The following is a 17,521-nucleotide window of genomic DNA, read 5'->3' as shown; positions in this document are numbered from 1 at the left end:
TTTTCTAATTTAAGCAATTTATTTACTATTAGGTAAAAAAGTTACTTAACTGTTGGTAAAATATAGTTGGACTCATGTTCTCTCTTCTGAATTCAGTTATGAGATCCAGAGACTCTAACATCTCTGATTTTTAGGCTCCCCCTCCATATGGATCATTAAACAGTTTCAAAAGCTTATAGACTCAGACTATTTCTATTCTGCAGAAAAGATTAAAATAAAACATGTCCTGTTCCCCCCAAAAACGTTGATAACCTTCATGATGTTTCCCTAAAAAATATCAATTTATTTTGTATTACTTAAGAACGCAGCTAATCCATATGCCATCAGCTGAGGATCCAGCTGTTACAAATCACTTAAAAATGAGGAAAGTGGCTACTTAGTCCTTACTTAGTCACTTAAATGAGAATATGGTAGATCTTACTAGTAAGATCTGTTTGTTTGTTTTTTTCTGGTGACTAAAACATATTTGAAGTGGATACCTGAGACTTCTCATCTTTCGAGATTTTTAGATACCTATCCTTCACGGAGACTTTAAACTTACTGATGGCTTGCAGTTAAGATTTTCCAGTGCAAGTTCACCATGGTGTGTGTGTGTGCTTCCCCATTGATACCAGTCACCTAGTGACCATCATGAATACATACAGATCGTATGATTTACATGTTTGCATTGATTCGGTGGACATATCTCTTCCCAGTGGAACTTGCTGTTGCATTTACCACCTGCAAGATTGGGAATCCTCAGGGTTCTGTGGATGTTTGACGATATCATAAGGGTTTACATAGCACTGTCATGGCCTTAAACTGGACAGCAGCTGTCCATAAAAGGAGATTTAGAGAATGCCTGAGACCTGGAGAATGCCTAAAACCTGGGAGATGGTGACATTTACAGAACTGTTATGGCTACAAGAAGAACTATCTGTTTTTGCTTCTGTGCCTTTTAAAATGCAAAACAATCAACAGTCGTTCCATCTGAGTTGGCAAGAAGGGTAACAACTGGATGTAAACTAATACTAATCCAAAATCCTTGAGAATGAACATCTCCAGAAATTCAAACCACAGCATTCAATGATACGTCTGATCAAGGGTTATGCTGCTTTTATTCAACCAAACTGTGGCAACATGCTCACTATCACATAGCAGTGCTTGAACGTAACCTTTCAAAGCCCCGTTGATGAAGAAAAGATACGCTTCTAACTTAATCCAGACTGCCACATGGAAAAGCCATCTGTGAGGATATTTTGAAGGAAACAGATGGAAAAGGAAGAGATTCCTCTGAATGCAATGTAAGATTTACATTATCCTCATGAACTTCCATGTAGTCCGCATGTTTATATAATTTATCACTATTTCCTTAGACAGCTCAGATTAGGAAACTCGCATGAGCTCATGTTCTTGCTGTTAATTCTGAGTCTGAACTCCTCTCCTTTAAAGGGAAATTCAGTAGTGTAAAAGAAAAGAAAGAAAGGCAATTGGACAGAGTGAAGGCCAATTGTGTCAGGCTCACAAACTTACCATTGCTACCTCTCCTCCGTTTCAGCCTTAGAGTCATTTTGGTATGTGTGTACCCATGATGATAATCTACATTCATTACCATTCAATAGAGCCGAGTGACAGCAAGAGGCTTTGCTCATTGTAGTTTTAGAGCAATGCCTATTACAGCTGCTATGGTAAAGGCCAGTCAATACTTGTGTTGAAAACCACTGCTGCCAGGGGTTTAAAAAAAGTTCTTTGAGTTTAACTTGGCATACAAATAACTGCATTCATATTTATAGTGTATCTGTTTGTAAATAGAAGTTTAGCTATAGTTCTAGTGCTAGATTACCTTTTAGAAATCAAGAGTTATTTACTTCTATGTTAAATACATTCTCTGCTGTATTTATAGAAAACCAGAAATCAAGTAAAGTTCAGAGATTAAAAGTGGAAGTTCCAAAGGGGCAATTCTTAACTCTAGTGCTCACCATGGAGAGGAATCCCTCTGCCGACTTTTGGCTGCAGCGCAGCTGCAAAGCTGCACCAAGGAGGCTACTGCATCCCAGCAGCTGAACCCCGACCCCCTGCAGCAGTGAGTCTCAGAGCCCAGGTCCACAGACTTGGGCTCTCTGTGCCTGTGCTATGCTGCTAAAAATAGCCATGTGGATATTCTGGCTTGGGCTGGAGCTCAGGTTCTGAATCACCCCTCCCCTCCAAGGCTTCAGAGCCCGAGCTGGAACGTCCACTCGACTATTTTTAGTGCTGTAGCCTGGGCCCAGCAAGCCTCAGTCTATAGACACGGGCTCTGAGACTCGTTGGTGCAGATGGGTTTTTTTGCCATGTAGATGTGGTCCCTTCTGCTGCCTTCTGTGTGGGGAGGAGAGGATAGTAGGATCCAGGAAGCAATGGGTCTTCTGGTCCAAGCCTTCTCTTAGTCTACCTTTACCCTGCCCACTGTGTAGTACTGCCCATCTGTGGAGAGGAGCTCTGCAACATGTAAGAAGCATGCACCTCATGCAAGGCCCCACCCAGAATCCTGTCCCTCTTTGCACAGCCAAACTGTGCCTGGAGTCTCTGCCAGCTGGGAGGGATGGTGAATTTGAGCTTAAGTGTGGAATTCTTACTGCATTATCCTGAATGTTATCTCCACCATTAGGGGAGTGTAATATTATTGTATCAACACCATTCATTAATCACAGCTGTAGTTTTATTGATTTTTTTTTAGAAACTGGACTCCTACACATGCTTTTGCAGAGCTTATATCTTTTTACCACTAGAACTTCATGTTTCTATTCTTAATTCAGGTTATTTTACAGCAATACATTCAAACCATAAGATAGTCTAGCAAAAGTCCTATTCCTTCAAAAAAAACAGACCTATATCAAGAAGAGTTCTGTACCCTTAGCAGTCCATTTATATTCATCAAAGCACTAAGCACATGCGTAAGTACTTTTCTGAATATGGATGGACTTAAGCCCATATGTAAACACTTGGCTGAAATGGGGTCTATATATAATTATACTGAAAAATATTTAGTGGCCAAGTTGGGTTTATTTTCTTGTGTGGTTTTAATTGATGATTTAAATGATCAGTGCATTTTTCCATTTATTAAGTACTAATTACATTACTTACAAGAAACATTGCTAATTTACGTGCTCAAGAACCAAGGATATTAAGGTAATCTACAGAATTAATTCATATAAACATTTCTTACCTGAGCAGGCTTCTTCTGAACCACTTGTTGTGGCTGCAAAGAAAAGTAAAGATTAGCCCTTTTATGAACAAGAAAATACATTGAGGTCATATTTCATTTTCTAATGTCTGAAACAATATATAGACAAAGGACCAAATTCGAAGATGATATGAAAAATAGTGGACATCTCCTGCACTCACTCAGACACCCTAGTCATACTTACATCCCCTCGCCCAATGTGCAAAGGTGTCTCAGTTGATGTAATGCACACTGTGTGGAGGCAGACATATATGTAAGAGTAAGTTAAAGCAAGGTGAGGGCTGTGTTAATATGCACCTTCCTCCAGCTCCTCAGGGTGTGTATTAGAGCAGCTTTACACATCAGAAGCGGGGGTTTAAACAGGTATAGAGTCTGAATGTAGAGGAGTCTGTTACCGTAAGGGAGTCTGCCTTATAGCATTTTCTATATCCCCTCCAAATTTGTCCCCAAAGATGCAATTTTAGTTTCATTTCAAAAGTAATTTTATTGATACTGTGTTAGATTTTGATATGTGCATGTGAGTACATATCAAATAACTTTTGGGAAGCTTATATTACCCAGAAATTTCCCTCATATCTGACACTGGGCATTCTGTAAGCAGGCTGACCCCCATTCAGTCTCTCAGAGGTGTTTGTGTGGATACAGGTGCACATTCATACTCCAAAAGTGGCATTTCTGTGGTCCTATGTTCTGGCTGGCCTGGGAATGGGCGCACAACACCATTGCAGACCCCTGATGATTTTACTCATTCCAGCAACACAGTTAATTCCAGCAGAGGATGGGGGGACGGGTGAGCTAACATAAATACACCAAGCTCCTTGAACCCAGGTCCTATCTGAAATACTATCTCTGTAGCTCTGATGACCTGTAGAGCATGACCTCCACAGGTCTTGGTAAAAGCACAAAATAACAAAACTACTTAGCACTCATAGAGGGTGAAATCCTGGCCTCACTGAAGTCAACAGGTGTTTTCCCAATAACTTTAATGGGGCAAACTTGCACCCACATTTTTTTTTAGATATATTCAACGCACAGTAGTGGCATCTAATGATTTTCTTCCTGGCCATTGCTTTCTGGATGTGTTGCCTATTCCCAACTTTGCCTGTTCCCAGCTCAAGACCTGTGTTTGTCTTCTTACTTGGGCATAAGCCAATAAGTCATTTGGATATCCAAAGGCTAGTTTTCATTATAGTGTGTTAGAAAATAGCTTAAACTTTTCAAAATAAACAATTTGATGTATCTGGGCCTTAAGAGCATTTTAGTGGGTGGGAAAAATCAATGAAAATGTAAAACAAAAGTGACTGATGCTAGGATCAATTCAGACTGCCACCACAAAGCATTCTATTTTAGCAAAAAATACTTTGTTTACCTGCAATATCTTTCTAATTCTATGGAGTCCTGTTACAGATATATTTTTGTATCTATGCATAAACCTCTAAGGAAATACTAGAAAAGAAAGTACACTTTATTAAGTCCATTTTAAAAAATCTTAACGTTGACCCTTTCTTTTCCATTAGATATCCATGCAGTGGAGAAGCAATCAAAAAATGCACTTTTTTGTTGATGTCTTCCCCAGGTGACTACAGGCCCTGGGCTGATTCGCACATTTGCTGCCTCTTGGGAAATGAGTGTTGGTGCAAAGAGATTATTTGGTTCAAAAGAATCATTTGTAAGAATAGAATTCATTGAGCTCATCAATAATCTCAATCATTAGCACTTCCCTGACTTTTCTTCCCCCTGCTGATTACACCTGTACACATGTTTACTCACAAACCACACAAAATCCACAGACATTCTCACTGGCTGACTTGATTCCTATAGCTCAGAAATCCCCATTTTTTTTGGCCGTGGACCCTGCATTCATGTGACTGTTGCACACTATAGCTCAATGAAATCCACTGAAAGAGCTGCCAACTCACCAAATTTTCCATGAATTAGCTCCTGACACTTCAATGAGGGGAAAGACAATGTCTGAAACAAGGCCAGCTCTGGCTCCTTGCCTAGTATGTGTCAGTAATTCTACCAGCTGCCCTTCCACACAGCACTTCATACTTTTCAGACCACCGAAAAGATCCTTGAATACTTTCAATACCAGTTGGGGTTAGAGCTGCCAGTATGTTTTCCCAGCCTCTGGCACCCGGTGGCTTCAGATTGAACCTAAAAAGTTTTGTGTGTGTTTGTTTTGTTTTTATTTTTATGAATGGCTTTAGTAGAGGACTCTGATTGAAGCACAATACTGCAGTCATTCATAAAAAGTGAAGGGAAAATGTTGTACTTTGCCTGCCTGGAAACTGTTTCTGATACTGACCAAGTTTTATGAGACTCTTACTCACTCGGGACCTTTGCTATCTTACTGCTGAGAGCAGTTTGCTCCTTGCTAGCTAGAGTTCTTGTGATTCAAAATACTGTGGATTTGTGGTCTTGGATATGCTGCTTATTTTGCTTTTATAAGGAAGAACTGTATGACTTAGATTAAGCTTTAAAGCAGGGGTCAGATCCTCAGCTGGCGTAAATCAGCATATTCCCTTGAAGCCCATGACATTTAAAGCTTTGCCACTTAGAAAACAATGATTTGTATGGGCTGGGCTCCTGCAGTTTGAATCAATGAGTGCTTTGTTTGCATAAGGGCTGCAAATATTGCTTGGTAAAGTCAAGCAAGATTTAGTCTGGTCCCCTGAGGCTTGGAGTATCCCCTGCCTTGAAGGCAATGAGAGAGTTCAGGGAAACTGACTCTGCACAGAATCAGGGCCTATGTGTCCTGCTCTAGTGATGCTTTCTTTGACTGTAGTGGCTGCGTATCTGTTGGCTCCTTTGTCAACTCTTTGAAAAGCTAATGATGTTAACCTCCTCTGCTCACTGAGCTTTCACTTCATTGTGTTAACAGATCTCTGCATCTTCCAATGAGTGTCTTGAAATGAGACACCTCTAATTCAAAAGGCTGTTGCATTTAAATGTACAACTTGCTGGGGTGAAAGAGGATTCATCTTGGATATTAAAAAAAGTTCGCGCCTATAAAAAAAATGCCAGAGACAAAGGACTTTAAAGAAATCCTTTGAAGCAAAATAACATTGTACACAGAACTGGAGAGCCCTGAATAAAAGACTCCATCAGCTGAGAGTATCACTTATGGATTCTGTACAGTAAAGAGTGGTATCTCTGACTGTTCTCAAAGATGTGTAGTCTTGTTTATTTCAAAGATCACATTTGGGGTAGCATATAACTTTCAAGTCTTATTTTTGCCTAGTTTAAAAGTAGACTATTTTATATTGTCTGGAATATCAGTCACAAGTCTGGACACACGAAAGCAAAATTCATATCTTTTGGACAAACATGATTATAAGACAGTCTTATGCTGCATCCCCAAATTCATGCAAATACAAAGCAAAAGTGTTAAAACGCTGGCAGATATTAAAAATATTCCTGTGAGAAGAGAACTTAAATAGCAATAATTTCTTTTAGTATAAAATGGAAACTAGAATAGAGCAGGATTTTCTTCACCAACTTTAAAATTGTGTTGTTTTAGTGTGCTAGCTAAAGCAAAATAAAATTAACTGTATACTTCCATGATACGATACTGCACTTTGGATGGAAAAAAACAACTGTGGTGACAACATGAACAGACCTGTCAGATGTCTTGTCCTCAGCTTAAACTTCACATAGTTAAATCCCAACTCCTTATCTTTCCTAACAAACCTTCTTCACTTCCTCTATCACTGCTGACAATCACCACCATTCTCTCTGTCACCCAGGCCTAGGGATTAGTTTTGACTTCTTTTCTCTTGCCCTGACATCCAGGTCATATCCAAATCCTGCCACCTTTTCCTTCTCAACATCTGAGATGCATCGTTTCCTTTCCCTCCCCACAGTCAAATCTCTTGCTCAGGCCTCATTATATCCTGCCTCAATGACTACAACATCCTCCTCTAAAAAGTCTATAATATCAGATATTGTCTACCTGTGTAGGGAACTACAGGCCCTGATCAAATCACTTCTTAACCCTTCTCTTTGTAGACTAGTTTGAGCTTGTTTACTCTCTCATTGTAAGACATGATCTCCAGACCACAAATCATTTTTGTAGCTCTTCTTTGAACCCACTCCATTTTTTTTAAACTGGACACATTATTCCAGCAGTGATTTCATCAGTACCAAATACAAAAGCAATATCATCTCCATACTCCTGCTCAATATCATCCTGTTTATATTTCCAAGTAGGAATGCCAAGTTAGCCCTTGTTAGTGTTTCATACTTGGGCTTTCACAGACTTTGCTGAATGCCATGCAAGTAATCCTTCCAATGTTTTCAGTATTAATTGGGAGACTTTTATAACTGAATTATAAGTTATATTTTGAAACTTCATGGCGCTGGCTGGAAGAATATGCATAGCTTTTCCTTTAAATAAAATGAACAATGCTGAAACACTTATATAATGATTACAGATGAAAATACTATGCATGAATTCAATCCACTAATTGATTTCTGTCCCCAAAGTGCTGCAATCCACACTGTTCTTAAGTATTAAAAGATTGCATTTGGATCTGTCTCTCTCCCTTATTAAAGTGAGCTTAGTGCTGTGAAAGGTGCTAGATGGACAATCCCTGGAGACTAAAGTTCTCTGTTTTACCCACAAGCGAGTACAATATCAACACTGACAATACAATCATACGTCGGTAGCTCTGTTGGTGAGATTAGCAAGAAAGGTGAAAACTAATGGCAGTTATGATGGTTACACTAATGCCAACTAAGTACTGTATTGAGACAATCAACTCATTGCATAGGTCATCCTAGCATTTGTAGCTCTAATTTAACAGAAGCGTAAAATGATATGTACAAATCCCTGCTGACCTACACATCCAAGAAGGTTCAAGAACTCAAATAATACTGGCTAAACTGAAATTAATCCAAACTAAAAACTATATCCCTCCAAACAGTTTCAAGAGGTGGCACAATTATTCCTGTTGTAACCCCAACTTCCCTCAACCAGTTTTAATCCAACTTTGCCCCCGCGTACTTGACAACTGTGCAAAACATGCATATTTGGCGATCCATGTTTTGGGAGTTGGGAGTGAATCCTTAGTTATGGACAAAGGCTGCTTTTAGTTTCTTAACTGCATACATGAATCCACAATGCAGAACTTGTGATATATTGCCTTATATATGTGCATATTCTTGCCCTCTATCCAATAGAACCAGGTATGCAGGTTTCTCAGTTGGAGACTACTGTGCACTACAGTGGTTAGAGACCTAAAAACAGTATATATATCCAACCATCACCAAGAGCTACAGCATATTCTCTATTAGCTCAGTAAGTAAAATGCCTGAAAATTTGGGGAGCAAAAGATCATGACTCCTACTGCCTACAGACCATGTTTGCAGTTAACAGGCAACCATGGTGTCTGTGTATGTACACAGCCATGGGTCATTAGAATCTAACAGTAATACCATCAGACCCTTATAGTGCAAAGATTCCAGAGGGCTCTGTGTAATCTCATAAACTGGGATAATAGTAATCTGTGGAGAATTTTGGCAAATATGTGCTATTTCTAGTCTTTATTTTCTACTCTACTTGGTCCTACTTTTAGATTTGAATAGCAAAGACAAAGTAGGATCATTGAAAAACTATTTATTAGTTTATTAAACTGATCTTCCTGCTGTTGGACTTAGTTTTATAGAAACCCACAAACTTCCACAAGCCACACCACTGGAGACCAATATCCTTTAGCCTATAGCAATGTAAACACCACTCTCACCCTAATTGTTAATGACAGTAGCAAGGAACTCAGTTATCTCAATAGGATATTTAATAGGATATTTCTCTGTTTGCATATTCAAAACTTAGTTCTAGGAAAACCTGTTCAGATAACAGAAATTTCAGGCTGTTACATGTATATCCAATATGACAAGCACATTAAAGGGAAATTTCAGCCAGTGGAGATGAGGATTTAACAGGCAATAGTAACTTTTTATCTAGGTACTTTTATGGCCTTTGTATTTGATCTCCTTGGGTGAAATTCTAGCCCCATTAGTGTCAATGGCGGTTTAGTCACTAACTTTAACGTAACCAGGATTTCACCCTTTGTGTTTACATAATGAAGGCTATCTTCACAACAGAAGGCTAGACGCCTGTTATGTTTTTAATAGTTTTAGGTTGTGGGGAAAATATAAAAACATGAGAGAAATCCCTGGAAAAGAGCTAATGGGTCAGATTCTGCTCTCATTTCTTCTCAACTGTTAATTACTGATCAACAATATCCAACAGAGTTTATCAAGGAGGTAATCAAGACTCAATGCACAGTAAATGAATGTGAATATCTTTTACACTCTGTTGCCTTGATATAAAACATTGTTGATTATTTTAAATATGTCAATCATAATATCAACTACACTTCTCAAACTTCTAGGGCAGTAGAGGTTACAAAATAATTAGTCATTCAAAAGGGGCTTATATCTCTGATTGAAGTATATAAGGCCTGGTCTACACTGGGGGGGGGAGGGGGAATCGATCTAAATTACGCAACTTCAGCCACGTGAATAATTTTATTAATGTGAATAACGTAGCTGAAGTCGACATACTTAGATCGACTTACCGTGGTGTCTTCACTGCAGTGAGTCAACTGCTGCCACTCCCCTGTTGACTCCGCCTGCGCCTCTTACGGTGGTGGAGTACAGGGGTTGATGGGAGAGTGCTCGGGGATTGATTTATTGCGTCTAGACTAGATGCAATAAATCGACCCCTGCTGGATCAATTGCTGCCCGCCAAACCAGCGGGTAGTGTAGACATACCCTAAGTCAGATTCTCCACTGTGTTACACTGGTTTCACAACAGTGTAACTCAGCTGAAATCAGTTTTTTAAGTCATTCTCTATGTGTTTATATTGAATTCAAATATGGGAGCCCACTAATAGCCACAACCATCAGAAGCTGTGGTTTAGGGCCAAAGTGTGCTTGGTCTTGCTCAGATTCACTGTCTGGAGGAGGACACAAAAAGTCTTCTCTTTTTGCACATCCTGATGCAGTGCCTGCATCATCATTTCCCCTGTTCCTTGCTCTCTTTCTGCCCCACCTCTTCATTTTTTAGCATTCCCCCCATTCCATTCGCTTTTCTGAAACTAAGGGCTTATCTATACAGCATGGGTGGCGGGTGAACACGTCCTTGAGGGAGGTTAGCCTCCAGCCCTCCCCTTCCGCCTCCCTCCCGCACCAGAGCCCAGAGCACCCTCCGCCTGCAGCTGCCACCCTCCCCTCCCATACCCCCAGCCCTCGTGCATCAGGCAGGCGGTGTGGTGGGTGGTGTGGCTGGAGCACCCCCAGCCCCAGAGCACTGGGCAGGCAGCACTAGATGGACGTGTGGTGTGGCGTGGCCCCAGCCCCGAAGTCTTGTGTGCACCCGCCCCAGCCTGCCTGCCCCCAGCCTCTCAGCCACAGAAGAGCGGGAGGGGAACTGAAGCAGGCAGGAGGAGGTCTGGCAGTGGAGCATGGGCAGGGAAACACCAGGCTGTTTGGGGAGGCACAGCCTTCCCCTGCCTATGCTACCTTCTGCCCATGCTATACAGAGACTTAGTGTGTGGCAAGCCGGGGTGTGAATATACAGTGCACCAGCCTGCAGGGCGCTATGTGGCTGTTTGAAACAGCAGTACATCATAGTGCACTACGGAACTTTGATTGGTTGGCAGCAGGCTCCACTGGCTGCTTAGTACATGACAGGCTGATGCAATGTAAATTCATACCCCAGCCTGCCATGCACTATGTCTGTGTATAGACAAGCCCCTAAAGTTTAAAACTTTAATGTGACTTTTTAAGAGCTCTTGAAAGGTGACAAACTGACAGCTGTGGGAACTGAAGCGCCCTGTTGATCCACGGAACAGATACAATATGTGGTTCTCAACCAGAGATCTGGGGCCCCCTGGGAGGCTGCGAGCAGGTTTTAGGGGATCCGTCAAAATAAACCAGAGAGCAGGGCCAGCATTAGACTCACTAGGGCCAAGGGCAGAAAGATGGAGCCCAAGCCCTGCCACACAGGGTTGAAGCCGAAGCCCGAGCAAGTTAGCTTTGTGGGGCCCAGTGTGGTGTGGGGCCCTGGGCAATTGCCCTCCTTGCTATCCTCTAACACCGGCCCTGACTTTTAATCTCCTGGATATGCAGAAAAACAGTTGTTGTGGCACAAGTGGGCCATGGGATTTTTATAGCATGTTGGGGGGGGGGGACTCAGAAAGAAAAAGATTTAAAACCCCTTTAATGGACCTTTGCCTATGATGCCCAATCAATCCGCATCAACCTGAATCTAGAAGGACTACTTTTAAGGGAGAGAAGGTGGTTCAGTCTCTTTGCCTTTTCCAATAACATTTCCAACTAAGGTCGCACTTAGTGCCCACTGTGGTGTTGATTTTTGTGATGTTGAGAATCTGGTCCCAGGGTGCAACATGACAGGAATCCAGTTTCTTCCCAGATTTTTTCAATAACCTAAGCCAAGGAATCTGACACACAGCATCATACGTGGGGGGTCATGCATGTCTTTCCAAGTAACACTTTCCCAGTTGCAGCCAATGACAGTTTCTCCTCCCTTTAATCTGCATGCTCTGCTGCAGCCACTGCCTTTTGTTTCATGTTTTCAGCAGCATCTTCTAAAAAAAGAAAAGGAGGAGAGGCTCATATTTCACTGAATGAGATGGTGTGAGAAGGTGAATGAAGAGAAACATGCTCTTTCGGGGTGGGCTGGGGCTTACAGGGGAAGTGGATAATATCATCTGTACTGTGCCTCTTTCACAGCCATGTCTGGTACAGGGTTTATGCCTTTGGATGTTCTGACAGTTTGGAATCGGCACCTGACAATTACATTGGGTAAACTGCAGTGGACGTCATATGAATAACCATCATGGCTGACCTTAGCGTATATATCTGAGAGTCATCCATGCTGAACGGCAACAATTGAATTTCTGATAATGTTTCAGTGGGAGTCAAGTGCTTCATTGTAAGTGATCACTTGACTTGGTTCTTCCCAGCAAGCCAGGCCCATGTATGGACTTCCACTATTCTGCCATAGGCTGGAAAGATTTCCCTCTAAAAAAGTTGCCTACAATGAAATGAGGGCAATTAATGGAGCTACACCCATTAATAGCAGCTGAAGATCTGGCCCGATATGTTTATCTTGAGTGCCTTGAGTGTCTGAGCAAATGTGCTGGTAGCCAACTGGTTGGCTAGAGATGTTTTTGTATGTCTGGGATAAACAGATGTTTTTAAGGTGCCATATTTGATAATTACTGTTGCATCCAGGATAGGGTTGCCAACTTTCTAATCACACTAAACCAAACACCCTTGCCCCGCTCCCTGCCCTGCCCCTTCTCCAAGGCACCACACCCACTCACTCCATCCCCCCTCCCTCCGTTACTCGCTCTCCCCCACCCTCACTCACTCGCTCATTTTCATCGGGCTGGGGCAGGGAGTTGAGGTGTGAGAGGGGGTGAGGGCTCTGGCTGGGGGTGTAGGCTCTGGAGTGGGGCCAGAAATGAGAGATTCAGGGTGTGGGAGGGGGCTCCAGGGTGGGGCAGAGGGTTGGGGTGTGGGAGGGGTGAGGGCTCTGGCTGGGGGTATGGGCTCTGGGGTAGGGCTGGGGATGAGGGGTTTAGGGTGCAGGAGGGGGCTCTGGGCTGGGGCTGAGAGATTTGGAGTACAGGAGGGGGCTAGGGCAGGGGGTTGGGGTGCAGGAGGGGTTTTGGGGTGCAGGTTCCAGGAGGGAGTTTGGGTGCAGGAAGGGGCTGAGGGCTAGGGCTAGGGCAGGGGGTTGGGGTGCATGAGAGGTTTCAGGGCGTGGGCTCGGGGCAGCGCTTACCTCAGGTGGCTCCCAGAAAACGCCGACATGTCCCTCTGGCTCCTAGGTGTAGGCACGGCCGCTCTGTGTGTTGTCCCCACCTGCAGGCGCCACCCCCACAGCTCCGAATAGCTGCGGTTCCCAGCCAATGGGAAGCTGGCGCTTGGGGCTTGGGCAGCGCACAGAGCCCCTGTGGCCACCCCTACGCGTAGGAGCTGGAGGAATATGTTGCCACTTCCTGGGAGCTGCGCAGAGCCACATAGGGAGTCTGCCAGCCCTGCCAACTGGACTTTTAACGGCCCGGTCAGCAGTGCTGATCGGACCTGCTAGGGTCCCTTTTTGACCGGGCGTTCCAGTCAAAAACTGTACACCTGGCAACCAGGAAATTGATGCTGCTGTTGGAAAGTTTCAGAGAGAGTTCTAGTGGAGTCTGCTGAAATCCTAGCAAAGTTTTCTAAAGGAGTCATTATCCTTCATCCAAAATATAAATATATTTTCCATGTACCAGAAATATACTAGTGACTTAGTCAGAGATAATGGGGGGAGGATGCTCACATGGACTGAGCATGCTCATTTACACTGCTGAAGCTGGCTGCCCTCACTCTGCCCTCCCACTATCTGCTGGCATGGGTCGTCTCTGGGCTTAGTGCTGCATTATTGTAGGTAATCCATTTCCAGACTTGCAGGGAAGAAGTTGATGTGGAACCATTTTGCTGTATGGTACATTAAATGTTGCACTTGACTCATGTTGTTATATCTGAAAAGGAATCATGGATATGTGTTCCCCAGAGTTCAAAACAAATGATTTGTGCAATCCTTGCAAAGCAGCATAAAAGCCAAATTGAATTTTTGCTATGCTTTTACCACCCAGACAACAAATGCAACATCTCCATATACAGTATGCTGTAATCCACAGTATGTAGTAATAGATTTAAAAGATGTTACCTGTCATAACTATAAAGGGAAGGGTAACAGCCCTCCTGTGTACAATACTATAAAATCCCTCCTGGCCAGAGACTCCAAAATCCTTTTACCTGTAAAGGGTTAAGAAGCTCAGGTAACCTGGCGGACACCTGACCCAAAGGACCAATAAGGAGACAAGATATTTTCAAATCTTGGTGGGGGGAAGGCTTTTGTTTGTGCTCTTTGTTTTGGGAGAGTTCGCTCTTGGGACTAAGAGGGGTCAGACATCAAAGCAGGCTCTCCAAATCTTTCTGAACAAGTCTCTCATATTTCAAACTTGTAAGTAAACAGCCAGGCAAGGCGTGTTAGTTTTATCTTTGTTTTCTCAACTTGTAAATGTACCTTTTACTAGGGTGTTTACCTCTGTTTGCTGTACCTTGGAACCTAAGGCTAGAGGGGGATTCCTCTGGGCTCTTTAAGTTTGATTACCCTGTAAAGTTATTTTCCATCCTGATTTTACAGAGATGATTTTTACCTTTTTCTTTAATTAAAAGCCTTCTTTTTAAGAACCTGATTGATTTTCCTTGTTTTTAGATCCAAGGGAGTTGGATCTTGATCCACCAGGAGTTGGTGGGAGAAAGGAGAGGGGATGGTTAATTTTTCCTTGTTTTAAGATCCAAGGGGTTTGGATCTGTATTCACCAGAGAATTGGTGAAGAGTCTCTCAAGGATACCCAGGGAAGGGAATTAGCACATTGGGAGTGGTGGCAGCGGACCAGATCTAAGCTGGTAGTTAAGCTTAGAAGTTTTCATGCAGGCCCCCACATCTGTACCCTAAAGTTCAGAGTGGGGAAGGAGCCTTGACATTACCAAAGCTAAATTCCTCTTTATTCAACTGAAATCAGCTGTTAAAAAACTGATTTGCGGATGAATACTCGACCTCTGTAATAACCTACCGATAACATCCTGGTAACCATAGTGAAAGGAATGGAGTGTGTTCGTATGTGTGAGAAAAAGCTCTCACTTCCTCTTCCTGCCAAGATGGCAGCAGCCTCAGATGGTGGGACTGAAAGGGGCTTTATTCCTCCAGTACGTTTTCTGGATGTGAAGGTGGAAGAATCCATCTATTTGGAGATTGACTCAGAGGTTACTGTGCATAGACTGGTAGATCCTGTTGTGCTATTAGCTGATGTTATGATTAATAGATTCATAGATTCCGAGCCCGGAAGAGACCATTGTGATCATCCAGTCTGACCTCCTGTATAACTCAGGCCATAGACCTTCCCCAAAATAATTCCTAGAGCATACCCAATGAGCCTTGTTTCTGTGGTGCCTTGAGGTGCCTGTGGGGAAGCTGACTTGGGAATTACTCTGCGGTATGGGGAAGGATTTGGGGTGAAGGGACAGACATTAGGAGTACGTATTCAAAAGAAAAAATAGTTTGCTTTGCAGCTCCTTGCTTTGGGGAGCAATTGCCAGAGGGAGCTCTGGGAAAGGAGGGGTGGAATTATGTCCTTTTACTCTGGGAAATGGTTTGCAAGGCATGTCCTCCATTTCAAACACTGCATAGAGTCTTGAGGAGAGGCAGGAATACAGTGGAGCTTGGCCACAGTTGGTAAAGGACAGGGGTAAAGGACAATTTAGTAGCCACACCTGTGGCCTTCCCATCCCCTGTAAGTGGAGAGGGGGTAGTACTGGGATCTCCTCTATTGCAGGGGCTCCATTCGCTTTAAGGAACTCCACCTATGGGATTATTCAGCATCTTGACCAGAGGGACAAGTGGCCCATAAGAGGCATTATTTTAGAATCTGAAGTGGGGTCTTTTGTTTTTCTTGCCCCTGAGGTTCCCAGCAACACAAAAGGAAGCCCCCATGCTGAGGAGGGAGCACAAAGGCCTGTCCTGAGTGAGCAACTGAGGAACAGTGACAATAAGGAAGGACCTGAGGTGTCTGTTTCTAGCGTGGGGTTCCCGAGGGTAGGAAGAAATCCCATGCAGCAATCACAGGCAGTTGGGATCAGGCATCTGGGCAAGCCCCCTCACGATGGAAGCATTGCCCTCAGCAGAGATATGTGATTGGACTGCACTACACAAGGGACATACACAAAAGTCCCACTAGGGATTTTGTTGTTGGGTCTCTGTTAAGATTCTTTAGGCAGGGCCGGCTCCAGGCACCAGCTTCCCAAGCAGGTGCTTGGGGCGGCCACTCTCAAGAGGGGCGGCACGTCCAGCTATTCAGCGGCAATTCGGCGGACAGTCCCTCACTCCCACTCGGAGCAAAGGACCTCCCGCCGAATTGCCGCCGCAGATCGCGATCATGGCTTTTTTTTTATTTTTTGTGCCGCTTGGGGCGGCAAAAACCCTGGAGCCGGCCCTGTCTTTAGGATTCCCTCCTGCATGTCTGCAAGCTGTGATATAGCTGTCTGGCAGCAGAGAATGCCATGTCAGAGTTTACTCTTATGGCAAAAAGGATTTTTTTCTGGGAACAGTTTGGAATTAGGAACAGGACGAGGGGTTGGGGTGGCATAGTAGCCATTCTTTATTCCAACCTGCTATGAAGCCTGTGACTACTTTATTCTGCAGCGAAAATGTACATGAAGCAGAAGTGCTGCACTGAGTTCCACGTAACACTAAAGTGGTGCAACCTCCAGTTAAAGTTTCTGATAGATTTAGGGTTTGGAATGGTGAATTTAAAGGCACCATTAACCTCTTCCAGATAAATAATACAGTGCAACATCTTCCCAATATATTTCACTAAGGTTTGAAGTGGGGTTACTATAGGGATCCCGGGCAACCACGCACTTGATGGAATACAAGCTGTCAGGAACACTATCCCTGATGATGACACAGCACAACTTGTTGCTGAGCTCTGTGACTTTATCCTCACGCACAACTATTTCAAATTTGGTGACAATATATACCTCCAGACCAGTGGCACCGCCATAGGCACCCGCATGGCCCCACAATATGCCAACATTTTTATGGCTGACCTGGAACAACGCTTCCTCAGCTCTCGTCCACTCACACCCCTCCTCTACCTACGCTACATTGACGACATCTTCATCATCTGGACCCATGGGAAGGAGACTCTGGAAGAATTCCACCACGATTTCAACAGCTTCCACCCCACCATCAACCTCAGCCTGGACCAATCTACATGGGAGGTCCACTTCCTAGACACCACAGTACAAATAAATGATGGCCATGTTAACACCACCCTTTACCGAAAACCCACCGACCGCTATGCCTACCTTCATGCCTCCAGCTTCCACGCCGGACACACCACACGATCCATCGTCTACAGCCAAGCACTGAGGTACAATCGCATCTGCTCCAACCCCTCAGACAGAGACCAACACCTACAAGATCTTCACCAAGCATTCTCAAAACTATGATACCCGCACAAGGAAATAAGGAAACAAATCAACAGAGCCAGACGTGTACCCAGAAGCCTCCTGCTACAAGACAAGCCCAAGAAAGAAACCAACAGAACTCCACTGGCCATCACCTATAGTCCTCAGCTTAAACCGCTCCAACGCATCATCAGTAATCTACAACCCATCCTGGACAATGATCCCTCGCTTTCACAGACCTTGGGAGGCAGGCCAGTCCTCGCC

At 43.6% G+C, this 17,521-nt stretch overlaps 1 protein-coding gene across 2 annotated transcripts in view; it reads right to left on the bottom strand.

Annotated features, from left to right (window-relative positions):
• The window catches only part of HMGA2 (high mobility group AT-hook 2), a 174,036-nt gene that overhangs the window by 25,647 nt on the left and 130,868 nt on the right, over window positions 1-17,521 (bottom strand). For both annotated transcript variants that reach the window (XM_054025757.1, XM_054025764.1), the window contains exon 4: window positions 3,185-3,217. In XM_054025757.1, coding sequence (XP_053881732.1) covers window positions 3,185-3,217 — 33 coding nt within the window. The remainder of the gene's footprint in view (window positions 1-3,184; window positions 3,218-17,521) is intronic.

This window comes from Malaclemys terrapin, chromosome 1, assembly GCF_027887155.1.
Source record: "Malaclemys terrapin pileata isolate rMalTer1 chromosome 1, rMalTer1.hap1, whole genome shotgun sequence".
Lineage (NCBI taxonomy): Eukaryota > Metazoa > Chordata > Testudines > Emydidae > Malaclemys > Malaclemys terrapin.
Note: the sequence above shows the minus strand (reverse complement) of the source record. Positions and strands in the feature narration are given on the sequence as shown.